Here is a 19,229-nt window from a genome sequence, read left to right as displayed (position 1 = left end):
AACTTATAAGTAAGGCTAAGATTTAGTCACGGGTATTTTTAGTAAAAAAGTCATGGACAGATCATGGGCAATAAACAAACATTAATGGCTTGTGACCTGTCCATGACTTTTACTATATAAATACCCCTGATCAAAACTTAACAGCTCCTGGAGCCCTGGGGTGCTGCTGCTCTGGGAGACCCCAGGACACCGCTGCTCTGGGGGCCCCCCAAGGGCCAACTAGCCTCTGCACTGGCCATGGGGACTGACTGCCCCCTGCCACCCACTGCTCTGAGGTCTTGGGGAGCATTGGTCAGGCGATCCCCGGGACTGCTGCTCAGGGGCTGCCCTGGAGCCAGCCATAGTGGCCACTGCTCAGAGGCCGCTCCTGGGACCACTGCTTGGGCACCCCCCACAGGGCCAGCTGCCTGGGCTGCCCGAGCAGTAGCCAGTGCAGGCTGGTTCCGGGGGACCACCTGAGCGGCTGGCCCCAGGGCCGCTCCAGCAGCTGCCAGTGTGGCTGGCCATTGGGCACCCAGCAGCTGGCCCCGGGGTCAGCTGCACCAGCCACTGCAGCTGCGAAAGTCTTGGAGATTGTGGAAAGTCATGGAATCTGTGACCTCCATGACAGAATTGCAGCCTTAGTTATAAGGCCTAGAAAATGAGCTTATCATGAAAGTGCACAGCTGTGATGATAACATCACACTGCTGGACTCTGAACTGTATGGAACATAGTGTTTTTCCATTTAGCCATTTACTGTGCGCTGTTGTTTTGCTATCCGTACCTATATTGGTTCCCATTCTGTGAAGCTGGGAGTAGAACTATACGAATCTGTCATAATGAAACGCAGAGATCTGCCTCCTTTTTGGTTTTGCAACCAGACCCAAATGGGGCCCAGTTTCACCAGAACCACTTCTGAAAAGTTCATCTGAAACTAGGCTCCTCCTGTGCTACACAATGTCCCTCCCTTCCATGAGACACCATGGGCACATTGGACCAGTGACTTGCCCACGGTCATCAGGACATTTGTGGCAGAGTCAGGAATTGAGCCCCATCTCCTGATTTTCACAAGACCATCCATCCTCTTTCTATTTGTTATCTCTCTTGCTCCCAAACATCTCTTGCTTCCAGCCTTTCCTTTACAGGTCTCCTAGTTTTCTCAGGCCAAAAGCATACATTTGAGAAGCACTCCATAGACCTCTGCTGTTGGTTCCTTACTACCCTTTCCTCTTCTTCCATGATTCAACTTACTTTCAACATGGGAACAGCCATTAGAGATGAAAGGATGAAATGAAACATGAAACTCCAACTTTCTGGCTCCGTATGGAGATTGTGAACCTTCTGTAAAAAGAAAAGGAGTACTTGTGGCACCTTAGAGACTAACCAATTTATTTGAGCATAAGCTTTCATGAGCTACAGCTCACTTCATAGCTCGCGAAAGCTTATGCGCAAATAAATTGGTTAATCTCTAAGGTGCCACAAGTCCTCCTTTTCTTTTTGCGAATACAGACTAACATGGCTGTTACTCTGAATTCTGTAAAAATGTGGCATATGTCTGGAAAGTGTACTATTCCCTTTATCCCGTGTTACTTTTCATCCATTTGTATGGATAATCTACAACACTTCAGTCAAAATATTCCATTCAGTGCAGAGAACAGACACTTGACATTCAGGTAAGATTAAACAGTAAAGATCTCCAGGTCACACTTCACAACAGGGAGATAAAAGTTTCCTGGCTGCTATTCCCATGCTCAGTGCATGCACCCTCACAAGACTGGGTACAATCTGATCACTCTCCATTGTGAGGCAGAAGAAGAATTCTGGCAAATGTAAATTGGTTATATGAGAGACATGATGGCAAGAAAAGAAGGAGAACTCTAATTTGAGCAACACACAACAGTACTATCTGCCTCTGCTCCAGCTTTCCTAGCACTGGGCTACATTGTTCCTCGCATTCACATGGGTGCACAGGGAGGGTTGAAAGAGTCTTTCCCCTACCTCTATATTCTGAGCTCCTTTCTCAAGGTATCAGGGAGAATTGCAGACCCTGCTTTTGATGGAGTGCAGGGACTGCTCTCTACATGTGCAGTTTACCCATTTCCCTTGCATTGCAGGGAGCACAGAGAGAGGTTGCACCTCTGTAGCCACAATCTTTCTCCCATCTGTATCTGGGGTGGCGCAGCTTTGTACCATAACCTTGTCAGCGCTCTGCCTTCATGGCACTGTCAAGCCCTTTGCAATTTAAATACATAGCAAACTGCATTTAATACGTAATACAGAAACAATCAGTTCTCTAACCCAGCCCAAGCTAAGGGGGACCAAACAAGACCAAAAATGGGCTTAGAAGTTGCCCTCTGTGGTTTTGAATGCACTTGTGGCATTTATTTTAAAGGGCTGAAAAGCATTTCAAGTTCCAAACCAAGATGATCATTATGATTTTATGTGATATTTTTCTGTAAAAGTTACAAGGATCCTCATTTGCCCTTCAATGATCTTAGCTGGCAGAACAACAAATCTACTTTTTATGCTTTTTCAGGCCTTGTTCAACTGATGACAATGAATGGGGTGAAATTATGTACTTCCTGGTTTTGGTGGTGGTTTTTAGCAGTTCATACAATTTCTTGACTTGTAGCAGGGTTGCTCTACCAGAAACTGAGGCAATTTGCCAAAGGCTAATGATCCAGTTTTATGATTTAGTTTCCTTAGCCAGATCCTGAGCTTTAAAGGAACTAATAAATTATTACATCACTAATCTCTAAAATGCTTACAAAGCCTCCCATCTAACCGCATCAGGACTTTAAGCCTGATATTCTTTTGTTCATGTTTCTGTTCCATTTTGTTTGGAATCAATACATTAATGTAAGTACTGAACAACTACTGGATTATATGACCCAGATAATTTTGCACAGCTTGCTACCACAAGGATTTATAAACAGAACAATAAGATGGAGAGGCATATAGGAAACTGCAGGTTTCATTAGAGGAGAATGCTGGGGCTATGATCTGCCATTAAGCTTGATGCTCAATCAAAATGTTTTTAAGTGGGAATGGAGCCTAACGTTCTGGAGACCGCTGGTGTTTTTCTGCTGCTCCAAGCAGACTCGGACACTAAGCTCTCAATTTTCAAAAGTGACGAGTGATTTTGGGTGCCTCAATTTTTAGGTCCGCAACTTGAGAGTGGAAAGGAGCCTAAGCCATTTTTATAATGTGCCCTTCTCTCTCTACACCCCTTCCTCTAAGCACCAGCAGTCATGATTGGGCTTACCAGAGAACCTTTCAACGCCTTATAGGATGCTGAATGTGATTATAAAACATTGCATTTATATAGCATTATTCCATCAGAGGATCTTGAAAAAAATGAAGGAAGTTTAGTCTCCCAGTGCTTCTATACGAAGGTATGTTATTCTACAGGTGAGGAAACAGGCATGGAGATGTTGAGTGGTTGAGTCAATGATACATGAAGTTGGTGGGAACTGCAGGTGCTGGGCAGCTGTGAAAATCAGCCCCCTTTTAGGGAAACTAAAGTTGGCTGTAGGAGCCTAACTTTAGATCCCCTCGTTGTTTTCTGAAATGCAGTGGTGTGAAACCCACCGTTTGCAAACCAGCACTCTTCACACAGAAAAAAAATCCTTTCCTTTTTAACAAAACAGCCTCAGTTGGGGTTTGTGGCCCTCGCCTATCTAAATTGTTGTATTAGCATAGGAATTGCCAAATTGGAATGCCATAAACTAATGTTCTATTGGGTCCAATGTTGTTTCTAACAGTGACTCACACTACGTGTTTCAGGGGATTAAGTGCTTTAGGGGAGGAAGAAGGCGCTCCCTAACTAAGTTTCCATCCACTAACTTGATCATTGGGTCACCGCTATCAAAAATCTAGTAATAGACAGAGCCCACCAACACTTCTGCTTCTCTAGTAAACAGCACAAAGAAATATATTTCCCTGGGGAACTTCAGTATCTTACATCCACTTCTATGCACAGGTATCCGCCCTCCTCTTCTGAGCACATCCATGCACATACACCCAACTCTTGTCCTCTAAATGCAAGCAGTCCAGAAGATTCCACCAAGCTGAAAACTTGCTAGGGTATGTCTACACTGCAGTTAGACGCCTGCAGCTGGCCAGTGCCAGCTGACTCGGGCTCGTGGAGCTCCGGCTGTGCAGTTGTTTAATTGTGGTGTAGACATTCCAGCTCTGGCTGCAGCCTGAACTCTGGGACCCTCCCACGGTACGTCTAAATGGCAAGCAGAAACGGGCAGCAGCAAGTCTCAGAGCCTGGGTCTGCAGACTTGGGCTCACGCTGTGGCGCAAAAAATTGCTGTGTCGACATTCGGGCTTGGGCTCTGAAGCCCAGGAATGTGGGTGGGAAATGACGACATAGCTATTGTAGCATCGTGGCGCAAGCCTGAATCTGTAGACCTGGACTCTGAGGCAACGTGTCCACTTCACACATGCAGTGGCATGTAAGGTGTGTGTAGCTAAGTGCTGCCGTGAAAAGCATGCTTAGTCCACACTGTGGTGTGTGGCTACATGTCAACGAAAGGCTCTGACAGGGTGGGGGCAGCACGGAAAGAGTCCAGCAGCAAGATGCTACTCTGCTAAAACTAGCAGGGTGGATGTCGGGGAGGCATGTCTTGGATGTGTAGAGAGCTGTGTAGGGTGCATACCCACAAGGTACACGTGTACCTTAACTCTACTCACCTGCGCCGTGCCTCACTGTCTACACTGCTATTTACACCCTTGCTAGTGGGACGAGTAGTGTTTGTACTCCACACATCGCCGAAAGGAGTGTGCAGTGTTGACGTACCTTCAGTGAAAAAGCTAACATTTTTAGAAGGATGGGAGGAGGAACTCAAAGGGTTAGCATCCAAACCAGTTAAGGCCTGGGGTCATATTTCATTATATCCCTCTTCTTACCTCCCACTCCGGTCTAGGCAGTAACATACATCTAGCAGAGTATAGGTGGTTATGGTAATAGAGGAAGTAGTGTTTTACCTCTAAATAGTCATCTCAGAATGATCCAGCTCAGTAATGACCAATAGTTGTTAGTGTTAGATGGCTGTGACATGGGTTGGTTGTATCGCTAATGGGATGATGGCCCCCATCGCACAAAACACTGTCTGAATTAGCAGCCTCCTTGGAAGTTTCAGCCAAAAAACCAAAGCCCCAATAAACATTGATAGTGACTGGGCTTGTATCTCACCTATACAGTTTGTTACTCAAGTTCGGATGGAGGGATGGAATAGGGGACACTTGTACTACTGCTGCCTGGGGATAAAGATGACTGCGTTCTCCAAGTCTGGCATTTTTCAAAATCACTCTATTTACTTTGCTTACAAAAAAAAAAAAAAAACCCACTCTAGAATTGTGTTTTTAGAATTGAACACTTGGTTAACTAAACCGCAAGGTTAATTTTCCTCATTTAAAAAAAAAAAGTAGTTTGCTGTATATTCTCTTAAAATCTGCCCTGTTGATACTTATTTACTGCAGCTGTGCTTGCTGTGGTAGAGGGCTAGTTTACTGCTAAGTAGCCTCAAAATTGCTCAAAGCTTAAGCAGCTGTGAACTGCGATGTAAAGAATTTCATGGCTTGAAGCCCATAAACATTCATAGCAGTCTTTGCCGACAAAGGACATACATACAAAAGCAGAAAACGGCAAGGCATCACATCGGGTGCAAAATGTTCCACCACCAATTAAAGGCGTACGACAAGAGATATTAAACACCTACTGTAAAAACGCTTTACAAATAACAAAAAAGAGTTCAGAAAGAGACTTGAGAATTCCTAGGTAGAACAACCAAAATGTTTTTGTTAACAACAAAATGTTACCAGATGTGAGACCTAGAACTGCTGTATGCATGGAAAATCAGTCTGAGAACTGTAAGGCCAAATTCAAACCTGGTGTAAGTGGGTGTGACTTCACTGATATCAGAGGAGTGGGACATTCTTGCATGGTGGATGAATTTGGTCTATTCCATATTATGCGTTCAGACCTCGTATAAATGTTTGTTGTTCCACTGAGCTCAGTTGAGCTACTCTGATTTACACCAGCTGGTCCTAAAAGTGACTAATAATTTGGGGACCCTCAGTTTTTGTAGGCCCAACTTTAAACACCTGAAGGGGGCCTGAGGTTGAGAGGGCAGGTGCTCAGCACTTTCTTACTGTCTTATCAGCACCTCTCAATCCTCTCTGCGGTAAGGAAGTGTTGTTATCCCTGTTCCACAGCAGGGATGCTGAGGCTCAAAAAGACTAAGAAACGTAACCAAGATCACACCAGAAGCCTGTGACAGAGCAGGGAATTGATCTCAGATCTCTGGTTAGCGCCCCACCACTGGACAGTCCTTCTACATTTTAGATAGCCTTAGGGGGTCTCAAGTTGGACACCCAACACTTGAGGCATCCCAAATCTCCGGTAACTCTTGAAAATGTAGGAAAACATTCCTCCTTTACCAGTTTTAATCCAAACATACAGTTTTTCAGTGGCCAGTATGTTCTGAAATATTTTTAACAATGAAATGATGGGGAAGTGTTGCCTTTTGTTGGCATGTGCCTACTGTCCAGAGGATAAAGGTACAGCCTGTCACAGTTTAGGGCAACTGCACCTGTGGTTCCCTTCAGCGTTCAACGGGCTCCCACTCTTGGCTTCCAGCTCCCCAGTCGTTGCCTTGATGGGTGGAGACCTGCATCTCACTGCCTTCTGAGCCGGGTATGTCCAGCCTGAATGGTCCTAGGCCTTCACTATGTATTTTCCACCAAGATAGTCTGCCTAAACAGACCTGCTTGCTTTGTCTTCAGAGACTGGCAATAAGTGTCAGGGCTATAGAGAGTTACGTTATCACACAGCTCTTTCTACGCAAGCCTATTTTTTCCTTAAGGTAAAAAGCATTACAGAGAAAACAATAAAAGAACCTGAACACATGCTAACTTCTAAGCTTACTAGAGTTCATCCCAACTCTAATATGGGCATTGTCAGGAAAAGTCTTTCAAAACCTCACACTTGCCGGTCTCCTTTTGGACCAGAGGTGCTGTTTGCTGGATCAGGAAGAAGGCCCTGTGTTAGTTTAAACTGAGGCTATTTATCCAGAAGTCTCTTCTTTGTTTGTTGGTCTCTGGAGAATCCTGTTAGAGTTAGTATATGCGTATCTCTCCAGTGGAGATGGCTTCAAAGGCTGATGGTGAGGAAGTTCATTAGCATCCCTCCCCTCCATACTAGAGAAGGTACATACAATGCCACAGCACATATACCACTGCATTTTTAATACAATGTACCCCACAGGTATTAAGCCTAATTTAATAAGTTTTAATTTAATTTTGAAAGTTTATCTTAATTCCATAAGGTTTACTCAGGGCATTACAAGATATTGTCAGTCTGTCACACAGCCCATTTGGTTGTTATGCTGTTCTGCCTGAGAGACTGGCGGAGGTTGAAAATTGCTGGTCTCATTACCAAACTGATTTGGGAAATTATGGACATAGCTGAATGCATGTCAGGCTCACAAAAAGTACTAGGGAAGAGAACAGGAGTACTTGTGGCACCTTCGAGACTAACAAATTTATTAGAGCATAAGCTTTCATGAGCTACAGCTCACTTCATCGGATGCATGCAAGTACTAAGGTGCCACAAGTACTCCTGTTCTTTTTGCGGATACAGACTAACATGGCTGCTACTCTGAAAAAAGTACTAGGGTTTTCAACATGTGTGATGTACCAGGAAGATTAGAGAGATTAGGTAGGTAAAACTTTTGAAAAATTGGTTTGTAAATATGTCACTTATCAGCTGGTAAATGTAATTGGCATAGGGGAAAAAGGTTGAATATCAGTAAAGGGGAAGTTTTAGAGATGAGATTGTAATGGAAGGGTCAGAAAGTTACAGTCCTGTGGCCCTTCCTTGGGTGAATAAGGACTGGATTCTTTCTTTGACCAACTATGTGTAAATAGAAGACGACTTATGTTCCACACATTCACATGGCTTATAAAAATCAGAGTAATAATACTAATTTCCAAGATATATTTAGCTTGTGTACTCATTCTGGACTCCTAATTTTTCTTCGGTCATTAATGCCCCAGTTTTGTAATGGTCAAACAGAGCTTAAAAACAACAAGAAAAATACCTCAGGATAGAACAGGGTTTATTTATTTGTTGAAGTTCATGGGTCAGCTGCTTGGTTACTTCTGGCCTCTTTATGTCACCTGAGGGACTAGAAAATAGCCTGCTCTGGACAGGATTCCTATGGCATGCGGGGGCTTTGAACTTGTTACAGGGCTAGTATAGCTGATGCCTGATGTTGGGGGTCACTAAAGCTCAATGTACTCTGGCTGTGGTTAGCTGGCAGATGGTCCCTTATTGACCATTGTCAGATAATGGAAGTTAGAGTAGCCCCTAAGCCACTGCTTGGGGCAGAACATAGCTGGCCTGAGAAGCCAGGGTTTATAACCAGCTCCCTGGCAGGCCCCTCTGTGCAGCTGAATGTCTGGGCCAATGTGTAAAGTAGAACTCTGTCTCACTAAGGAATACAGTCAGGATAAATGTATGTCTTCACAGCTAATATTTCAGAAAAAGTTAGGCTAATGTTTGAAATTTGAATGCAACAGTTCTTTTAGTGTGGCACCACCTACAGAGGGGGCTACAATGGATAGTGTTAGGCACCACAGCAGCTCATTTACAAACACTGTGCACCAGACACAGCTTTGCAGTCTAATGTATAAACAGCTATTTTTCTTCATCTTTCACCGCTATTTGTGACACATTGCACTAGAGGTGTTCTCCTCAAACAGTTGCTCTCTTTTTTCCCCCACGGTCAGCTACTTCTGGGTGAAGTAGGAAATCCTTAGCAAGTTACTTACGGTGGTATGTTAAAAAAATCAGATATATTTGTTTTCTTTTTACTGTTGTTTGGTTTTTAAATGTATGTGGTAGTAGAGCATAGTCCAGTGGTGTTACAGAGAGAGATGTATGGTATCAATACTGACAGTTTGACTTCACTGTGGCGGAGGAGTGTCTTCTTGATGGCATGTCCCTATGTCCCAATGAAAAGGGTACACTGTACTGGCAGTGTCATGCAATCAGTCGGCATAAGCAAAACTCTATCCTGTGGCTGATTTCCCCCACATTAAAGTGGGCACAGAGAATACTCTTAGGTCTGCTGTAAACAATGGGCTAAATTCTGCTCTCAGATAGACACATGCAGCCCCACTGCTCTCAGTACGGTTGCAGGAGTATAACAGAGGACACAATGTACAGAGTTCAAATGCACTGAGATGACTTTGGCTCACTGTAGTTAACTGAAGAACTGCACTAATCCGTAAAAGGTTGAGCATCTCGACATACTGGAAATGAAGCAGCAAAAACAAAAAGTAGCTCTTAAAATATTCTTGTCCTGAACTCGCTGCTATGGTCCTTTCATTGCGCCAGCAAGTTTACACTTGCAGCTCTGTGTATACATTTGGCCTAAACAAGTATTCCTGTTGTCAAGTTTCTCATCTTGTGGCTTTGGAGTGTGTTATGCCAAACACCAGAATGAGTTTTTACACTAACTCTAGAGAGTTTATTGAGAGTCTTGTGATTTTTTGGTATATTTCTGAAAACCCCTGATGCTGGAATAGAGAAATGCTTGGGAATTTTTTAAAAAGTTCATGTTACCCAAGATTTTTAAGACCATCTCATGATTTTTGGCCTGACTCATGATTTTCAAATGCTTGAATTGGCCAGACTGTGAGAACCTGACAAAGACCATGTTTGGTTTTGGTGTTAGATTTTGACACTGAACACCGGACACAAAGCGTGTTAGAGCATGTAACTGGAATCAGCACCTCAGGGAGTTAGTGACTGGGGGCTTGATGTGGACAGTGGAGGATACTAGTTGCTCAGACGTGTCTTTCCATGTGGTTCACTGAGATTTAGCCACAAGGTTCTCATTCATGAGTTGTGTGGCTGAAGTCCTGAACACTGGGTTGAAAATGTAGTTACAGTCTAATCATGTGCTGATTACAGGACAATGGCCAATCCTGCATGCTGGCATAAGGGAATAGAGGGAATATAATTTATCCTTCCTAATTTACTTTCTTGCACTTGACAGGTTTCAGAGTAGCAGCCGTGTTAGTCTGTATTCGCAAAAAGAAAAGGAGTACTTGTGGCACCTTAGAGACTAACAAATTTATTTGAGCATAAGCTTTCGTGAGCTACAGCTCACTTCATCAGAATGCATCCAATGAAGTGAGCTGTAGCTCACGAAAGCTTATGCTCAAATAAATTTGTTAGTCTCTAAGGTGCCACAAGTCCTCTTTTTCTTGTACTTGTGCACCATATTCCCACTTCCTGTGTATGGCTGGGGGAGAGGGAAGCAGGGTCCTCCGCGTGGGTGGAATTTTGACTCCTGTCATCATGCCTCAGCTAGTCAAAGCTGAGAATACCAGATTCAGGACAAACTGCTCAGATCTACCCCAAACTGGTGGTTATTCTTCCATAAGGTATACCAAGCCAGTAACACAAGTAAACTTCAGTCTCACCATTCTGGTTAACAAGAAGTCAGAAATTCAGTCTCCTTAGATATCCCAGCCCTTGTTTCACAACCCAGACACTAGACTTAATGATGAGTGGTTATTTAAAATTAATTTCATCAAACAAAGGGTTCTTCTCATCACAAGAGATCAGCCACATAGCCAGGCCCATATACAACGCCAATCTTACTCAATAATCATGCTGTTTTCAATCCTTTAGTATCTAGTATCTAAAGGTTTATTTATAAGAGAAAAGAAAGAGGAGAGAATTAAAATGGTTAAGGAAATCAAATACATACACTCATTGCAAAACTCTTGTATCAGGTTTGAAGCGATGATGGAATAAACTGCTGATTTGTAAAATCTCTGGTAATTTAACTTACAAAAGAGTGGAAGGGTCCTCAGTCCATTGGTCAGAATGCTCCTTTTAGTGTAAGTCTAGAGATCAGCAGGAAAGAGGCAAAATGGAGATGCTTCCAGTGCCTTTTATACTTTCTCCCATGTGGAGGGATTACTCACAGTCTTAGTTTGTGAAGAATTATAGGCACAAAATGGAGTTCAGGGTCACATGAGCAAGTCATATGCCCTTGTATGCTCTCATGAGTCATAGGAGCAGCCATTACCCGTACTCTGGCTAAGGCAACCATAGAAAGGCTCACAGGGCAGGGATAAACTTCATCTATGGCCCATTGTGTTTGTTAATGGGCCATCAGTTTGAATGGTCCATTCACAATGTGCTGGCTAGACTGGCTGTAAACTACCTGGTGGGTTTCAGAGTAACAGCCCTGTTAGTCTGCATTCGCAAAAAGAAAAGGAGTATTTGTGGCACCTTAGAGACTAATCAATTTATTTGAGCATAAGCTCCAGGCCAATTTATTTGAGCATAAGCTCCAGGCCAATGGGAGCTGCAGAAAGCGGTGCGGGCTGAGGGATGTGCTGGCCGCCCTTCCCGCAGCCCCCATTGGCCTGGAGCCACAATCGGCCGAACCTGCGGACGCGGCAGGTAAACAAACTGGCCTGGTGCACAGGGGCTTTCCCTGAACAAGCGGTGGACCAGAGTTGAGAACCACTGTAGTACAGGCTCACAGCATTAGTGGTGTCCAAGAGAGCTTACTGGGGAAGGGATTGAAGAAAGGGAAGCAAGGCTACTGGGACACAAGAAGAGGGAGAGGCAAATGTATTCAAAGACATTTGGGGAAAGGTAGAAAGGAGACGGTGGGAATGGAGGCTTGGGAGGAGCAAGGGGAGCCAGCGAGTACATAGATGATAATGAAGGCAGCAAGAGGTTGGCACTGAGAAGAGTTTGATCAATTTGGAAAACAAAGGGTTTTTAACAATGGAGCCATGTTGACAGAATTGAGGAAGAGGACAGGACTATACGAATTCTGGGGGAAAGGATTTTGTTAGGCAAAGTGGTTTTTGTTCCATGTTCACATTTTTAGCAAATGTCAGTTTCCCTTTATAGAATCCAAAGCCTGGAGTTGTGTTCTTCATCTCTCTCTCTCTCTCTCTCTCTCTCTCTCTCTCTCTCTCTCTTTCTTTCTCTCTCTCCTTCAGGTCTACTGTATTTTTCTTACAAAGTGTAGTTCATCTGGTAAATGATCAATGGGTTAATAAAAGGAGGGCAGCTATTGATTTAAAGATAAAAACCACTGGACTGTTAGCACTTTTTTACTGAATGGAGCCTGAGTTTCAGGTCAGGGTGTACAGAAAAAAGGGGTGGACTTAATGTTGATCAGGCTTGGTAATATCAGCTGGGCTGCATTCTGCTCTCTTTCAGATCCCTTATCTTAATCAAGGTACTTACTGAATGTCATTGTTTTAACATTTGTGAGCTTCAGCCTTTTGAATACAGTGAAAAGTGATTTTTCCAAAGCACATGTTTCAGGTAAAGGAGTTTGGCAAATTAACTCTTCTCGATTATTTGCAAGTTAGGCCTTTATCCTGAAATCTACACCTAGGGAAAAAGTCAGATTGAAATGTTGAAAAGCTGTCAAAGCATTTTGTATGATTCCAAACTGGATTTAATTCAGATGTAACCATAATTTCTCTTGGCTTTAATCATAATACCCAAACCACAAAGGAGAAAGCCGCAAGACCAAATAGTGTTCACCTTGACCTTGACCCAGGAATACAATGCCATTTATAAGCATTGATCAATGCAAGGGAAAGGATTGCACTGAACAATTTTCAGCCTGTACACTCACTATAGGAAGTAAGGGTCAGAAGTTCCTATTATACTTCTGAAGGCAAGGAACTGTAAGGTGGATTGTTTTTCTGCTTAAAGAGACTGGCTCAACTATGATTAATAGATTTCATTTTGGATAACCACTGGAAACTAGATGAATTGCATACTGTACTTTCCATGACTGTAGCCTGTACTATGAACACCAATAGGAGAGAGAGGGTGGGCAGCATTAAGATAAGAACAGAATGGGCCAGGTTCTGGCCTCTTCTTCAGTAGTTTAATTGCAGCAACTTAAAACTGAGTATCTAAGGAGGGGAATCCCTCTCCCTGTGTCGGGGAATCCCCAAGTGGCATAGGGCCAGCACCTCTTCTACTATACTACTGCTCTCCCTGTTCCAAGAATAGAGGGAGTTGCTGGGCCATAGAGGCATGGCCTGCGAGCCTCTGTGTCTGGCTGATCCTTGGCTGGACCAGAGAACTTGGTCCATTGTCATCTTAATTCACAGCAAAAACAACCTAGTTCCAGATCTATTGATGGCCTTCATCCAGTGTCTATTCATTTCCCCCTTCTCATGTCCAGATCTTCCTTCTCCTTCCCCTTCTGAACCCTGGAATTAGTATAAGAGTTCTGTCCCAGAGACCTGTGAGCTATGAGAACTCTGGAAAAACAGGAAGCCTGGTAGAATAGACCTCATATTGTCTTTGGGGACTGGCTGGGATACCTACGTACAAACAAAAGTGCAAATTTGACCACTGAGGTAAGAGCAGCTTTCACAGATCAGCGACTGTCAGTTCAGACCTAACATACTGACTTCTTTGAAGACCACACTCATTCTACAACATACATATAATCAGACACTAAATCGTAAGTGAAATAATTGCAAATCGCAAAGCTCAGATGAAAACGCTCAGAGAAGAAACGATGTGTATTGTATAAGATTTTTTGCACCATGTGATAAAAGGGCAGGATGAAGTTTCCTGCACCCCAACCATTTTTAAGACATTGATTTGTAAAGGTGCCAGAATCCCAGCTCAGTCCTGTTGATGCAGCTTTTACTGGACAGCCATGTTTTTAGTGGCATATAGTGGATATCAGTTCAATTCTTATGGCTTTGTTGCAGGCAATACAGTTACCTGAAGATTCTCGTTGCTTAAGTTACTGCTCCTTTTTTGAGGGGGGAAGGGTTATGTGACTGCTCCACTTTTCAGTATTAATTTATTTTGTCTTCATGTCATCACTGCTCTACATACAGCTTAACTGCAACTACGACATTCTTAAGTAAAAATACCGCATAGCTTCAAGAGTACATGCTAGAGATTCTTGTATCTTCTAAATCCCGAGGTGCCTATGAATATGAAATTGTTTTATCTGTCTTTTCAATATTAATTAGATTAATAACAAATTGTCAGCGTGATTGAAAATAGAGTTGGGATCCTATCCTGAATCAATGTGATTAGAGAATTTCTGAAAATCAGTATTAAGGCAAAGTACTTATAAAGCATCAAATTAGATGTAATAAGTTTCTCTACCAGACACGAGGGGCTTTTATTCTTTATTAAACAAGGATCCAATCATGCTTCCATTGAAGTTAATGCTAAAGCTCTCATTGGCTTCACTGGAAGTAGGATCAGGCCTTTATCATCAAACATTAGAACAAACTTATCAAGAACTAAGGAAATCCGCAAAACCAGTCTGTGACTTCTGAAACGAGTACAGTTTTTTCTCTTATATGTGAACCAAACTTGATAGTCATTTTAGAAATGAAGTCTTACATATAGTATCAAATTTCACAATTTCACAAAGTCACAAACTGTGGGCCAAATCCTGAACTTATTCAGGTTTTTACTTCCATAAGGATTTTGCCTTCAGAAGTTCACTGATGACCCACTGGAACTGTTAGCAGCAGGATTTGATCCCTATAGCTTCAGAACCATAGCACAGACCTATAGATCTTTGCCTCTTGAGCTAAAGGAGAGTTGGTAGCAGTAGCAGGCTGTTAATCCTCTAGTGGACGAAACACTAGAGCAGAGGTGGGCAAACTCCTGCCCAGCCCCTGAGCCCCTGGCCCCTCCCCTGCAGCCTCAGCTCACTGTACTGCCGGCACAATGCTCCGGGCGACGGGGCAGGGCTGTGAGCTGACCCGATGCTCTGTGCTGCGCGGTAAGGGGCCAGGGAGCAGGGCGGGTTGGATAGAGGGCAGGGGAGTTCAGGGGGATGGTTGGGGGTGTGTGTGTGTGGATAGGGGTCGGGGTGGTCAGAGGGCAGGGAACAGGGGAGTTGAATGGGGGCAGGGGTCCTGAGGGGCAGTCAGGGGCAGGGGTTCCGGGGGCAGGCAGGGGACAGGGAGAAGGGGTGGTTGGATGGGGCAAGGGTCCTGGGGGGGCAGTAAGGAAGGAAAGGGGGGGATGGATGGGGCAGCTGGGGGGGCAGTCAGGGGCAGGGGTTCCGGGGGTGCTCAGGGGACAGAGAGAAGGGGTGGTTGGATGGGGTAGGGGTCCTGGGGGGGCCGTCAGGGAATGGGGGGGTTGGATGCGGCAGGAGTCTGGGGGGGGGCTGTCAGGGGATGAGAAGCGGGGGCGATGAGGGGGCGGGCCACACCCCCCTCCCTTAACCAGCCCTCCATACAATTTTCGAAACCCAATGCGGCCCTCAAGCCAAAAAGTTTGCCCGCCCCTGCCCTAGAGGGAGACATGAGATACACTTTACTAGTGTGTTTCACAAGTACTTCATGAGCACTAAATAAGAACGTTGAAATTTGGTCCTATGTACATTGAAATCACAGTACCCAGCAACACTGTGCCCCAATTAAAACTGTAGGTGAAGTTTAGGTAGGTTGAATGTAAATCATGAAGAATGAACTAGAATTTGGATAGGATGTCCTCTCTGCTCTTGAGAAAAGAGCCATGTAATATTTAATGACCATTACAAGTGAAGACCTGTTTTTGTGTTTCGTCTGAAAGACTGACTTTCTGAACCACAGTGCTTGATTGCACCATGCTTTGGATTACTGTTGGCTCAGAAAGAAAGGTGAAACCTACTCAATCACCAAGGGCGCTTCCTGGAGCATTCTGTGGTTTTTCTTTTGTGGTCCACCTGTCAGAGTCCTGACCATGGCTGATGTTGTTTATCTGGCGGGATGTGACTAGATTGCATGCTGAAGTGATATGATTGTAGTTGTGTGTTTTTTTCTGATAGCTACTAGAGCAATCAGCTGCTATAAAGATCTGCCTCACAGTCAGTACTTGTTCAAAAGAAATAAGAGTGTTCTGTAAACAAATTTATTTGCTCATTCCAGAAACGGATGGTGAAATAATGAGTTATATTTTTTACTGAAATTGAGTTTCTAATGCTCTTAATCCTTCGTTTTCCATTTGCTGAATTTATGCCAAGGAACATAATTAAACAAAGTTGAAGCTACTGCATGAAGAAACTCGTAGCATCATTCCACTAGAGATTATTTCAGACATTTTTTAATGTCTGATCATTTCCATATATTTTGAAGCAGCTTTGGGTTTTATTAATATACGATTAAAGCAATCCCTAAGTAAGTTAAAGCTAAGCACGACAATGTTTCATACCATCACCATTTTCAGTTCATGAGTCTTCTTAAGGTTGGATGTCTGACAATAATATTTTTTCCCTGACCTAAATCAAGCATTGGATGGATCAAGACTGCTCCCTCTATGATCTCTGTAGAGCGTGGGTTTTTTTTTAATGTCATGTTCAGCTATTGGTTACTTTATGCTGAGCTGTGAACTGTGTGGTTATTGGAAGCAGCATTAAAAGCTAGGGAGTGCCTCTGTTTTCAAGAATAACTAGCACTTTACTGTTTTGGACATCAAGCTGATGTAGAACATATTTGCTGCTACATAGGATACATATCTGACCTGCAGACATCAGGAATGAACAAAGCAAAATTGTCCAGAGTGAAGAGATTTAAAAAATTGTGGAGGGTGAGTGAAAAATATACATTAGCCTACTCAAAAAAATGTAATGGTAAAAAATAAATTATAAGCAGGTGATCTATTTCAGGACAAATGGCCAGCTGTATGCGCATTAGCTGATCAAACTGAACAACGCAGAATTTGATTGTATATGCTTTGTTCCTTTGCAAATTAATTTCCTTGTAACACATTTTTTGGTAGGCACGTTTAGCATCAATTTGATATGGTATGAGAAAAGTTTTAGAGAGTTTGAAACAGAAGCAGTGGTTGTACGTAGAAAACACTTGCGAATACCAGCCTGATTTCTTCCATGTCCTTTAAAAATAGATTTACTGTAACCTGTGTATAGAATAGCATTTTTTCACTCTCTTTCCACTGACACTGTATTTCAGAGCTGAGGGTGAGGCTGGTATGAAAAGTAAAACACAGTGTGAAGCAATCATCTTAGTTTTACCTTCTTGGAAAGTGGAACAAAATAGAACTGTCAGATTGAGGGGGGAAGGTTTGAAAAAGCTGAAGTATTTTTTTCTTGCCATTGATAATTAAGTATTTTTGAGATTATCAAGGAATAAATAATCTGCATTACTCACACTGGCATTATACAGATTTCAAATTTACGTTATCCACTGCAATGGTCAAAGGAACTCAAATCTAATATCATAGCATCTTAATCCTAATAGCTCTTGCATCGTTTGTGGGATTGTAATAAGATCACAGAGAAATCATACAGACCATTCTTTAGAATAAGTAGGCTGAATTTGATGCAACAAGTGAAATGGTTACATCTGTCACGTCTCTTGAACTATTTTCTTCAGTTTTGGTGGAACAGATTTGGGGTATTTTCTTTATTGTGAATGCATATGGCATAAACAGAGATTACTTTAAGAAAGCTTTGAGATAAATTATCTGTATGTATTCAGAATATGGGAACTGTTATCACTTAATGAAACTACATGAAGTGGCTTCGATACAGTTATTAAATAGCATATATATTTTCAGTGACCTAAAGCTATTTTGATTTGCTTCACAATATTTATTTGGCTATTTAACATTAGTTGTGATATGAGGGTGGGAAATAGATGATTTACATGATTATACAGCTATTTGTAATCAAGAGCAGAATAATATGGGATTTCCCTATTTTTAACAGTCTATCTTGCGAAGACAGTGATGTGTTTATTTAGGTATTTGTTTATAGGAAAATATGCATTACCGCTTGAGTGAAAATTACATTTTAATCACCGTACCGTGTTTCAGTTGGGCAAAACAGAAACTGTTTCCTCGAAAATTAAGGCATATCCATTACACGTAAGTAGACATTATATCATATTAAGTGACATGAGATAATTACTACTGTCAAAGCATAGCACTTAAACGGGGTTAGGCAGCATTTAATTTTAAGCAGGCAAGATGTCCTCCTTAAATAGAAATATTTTATTTATATATAACTTTTTACAGTGTTCTGCTGCTCAACATTTAATCTTTTAGCATGGGAAAAGCTGGAAACTGTTTGTAAGAGCTATTCAATTGTAAGAACTTAAGCTTCCTTTATTTAATGCACATACGGTACTTCCTACCTACCTGAAGCTCTTGTACCATTTCCATCACCCTGGTATCTGTTCTTTTAAAGCTACCGAGTTCAAAATTAATTTCTGGAGAGGAAAGTTTCAGTTTTCAGTTTTATTGTTTGAGGGTTTTTCCTACTTTGGACTATTCCAACTAGAAATACACCCAAGCCTTGCAGAGAGTTATTATGGCTGGAATGAGATTATAATGGATGGACATTTTAGCATGAAGCATTTACAGTTATAACAGACCATAATATATTTAAGCAGGAGATTATATAGCTGTATAATATGGCACACGGTCCCTTCACCCACTTAACTCTGACTCTTAACTTGCTCAGTATTGATGGCTACAGTTTCACATAATACTGATCATTAACATCCCAAACAGTAGCTCTCCAGAGTTCTTCCCACCCTGAGGAATACAGTAATAAACTGAATCTAATACCAGATAAACTAAATCCTTAATTGTTTTGTGATGATGAATTCACGGGATGATTGCAGAAAGGTTTAGAGAGCCTTCTCCCTAGCTGGTGTTAATAGTGTAGCTACATTGAAACCAGTGTGGTTATGCTATTTTATGCCAATTGAGAGTGTGGTCCATATTGTTAATTATCAACTCCCCTTTTAAAATGTATTAATAATAATAATTGAATGTAGGAAGTGTTTATTAAAATAAGAAAAGTTTCGCAGATAATTCTGAAGTACTATCTCAAATTAATTAAATGAAAACAATGCTTGAATATTATCAATTATATTCACATCAGAAAAGAAAATTGTGTGTTCCTGAATAAACATCTAATTTAAATCAGCAAAACCCAGTGAAACTTTACCTTTATCCTTTCCTCCGATGTCCACTGAAGTCAGTGGAAAGCCTCCCATTCTCCTCAGTTGAGTCTGGAATCAGGCCCCTGGGTGCACTTTGATCTCCAAAAAGTGGATGATTTATACGACAGCCGGATTTTCAAAAGTGCTCTGCACTCAGTCACTCCCACTGAGGACAATAGGAGTGACTGGATGCTGAGGACTTAAAAAATCTGGCCATATTTGTGTT

At 42.4% G+C, this 19,229-nt stretch overlaps 1 protein-coding gene across 8 annotated transcripts in view; it reads left to right on the top strand.

Moving 5' to 3' along the window:
• Positions 1–19,229, top strand: part of DPP6 (dipeptidyl peptidase like 6) — a 790,271-nt gene that overhangs the window by 295,123 nt on the left and 475,919 nt on the right. The window contains exon 1 of one of the 8 annotated variants that reach the window (XM_048837581.2): positions 16,527–16,619. The exons of the other annotated variants lie outside the window; for them this stretch is intronic. Coding sequence (XP_048693538.1) covers positions 16,569–16,619 — 51 coding nt within the window. The 5' untranslated portion in view covers positions 16,527–16,568. Of the gene's footprint in view, positions 1–16,526; positions 16,620–19,229 lie in introns of those variants that run through there. 8 annotated transcript variants of the gene reach the window in all.

Source organism: Caretta caretta, chromosome 2 (assembly GCF_965140235.1).
Source record: "Caretta caretta isolate rCarCar2 chromosome 2, rCarCar1.hap1, whole genome shotgun sequence".
In the NCBI taxonomy this organism is placed as follows: domain Eukaryota; kingdom Metazoa; phylum Chordata; order Testudines; family Cheloniidae; genus Caretta; species Caretta caretta.
This window is presented reverse-complemented; position numbering and strand designations above follow the sequence as displayed.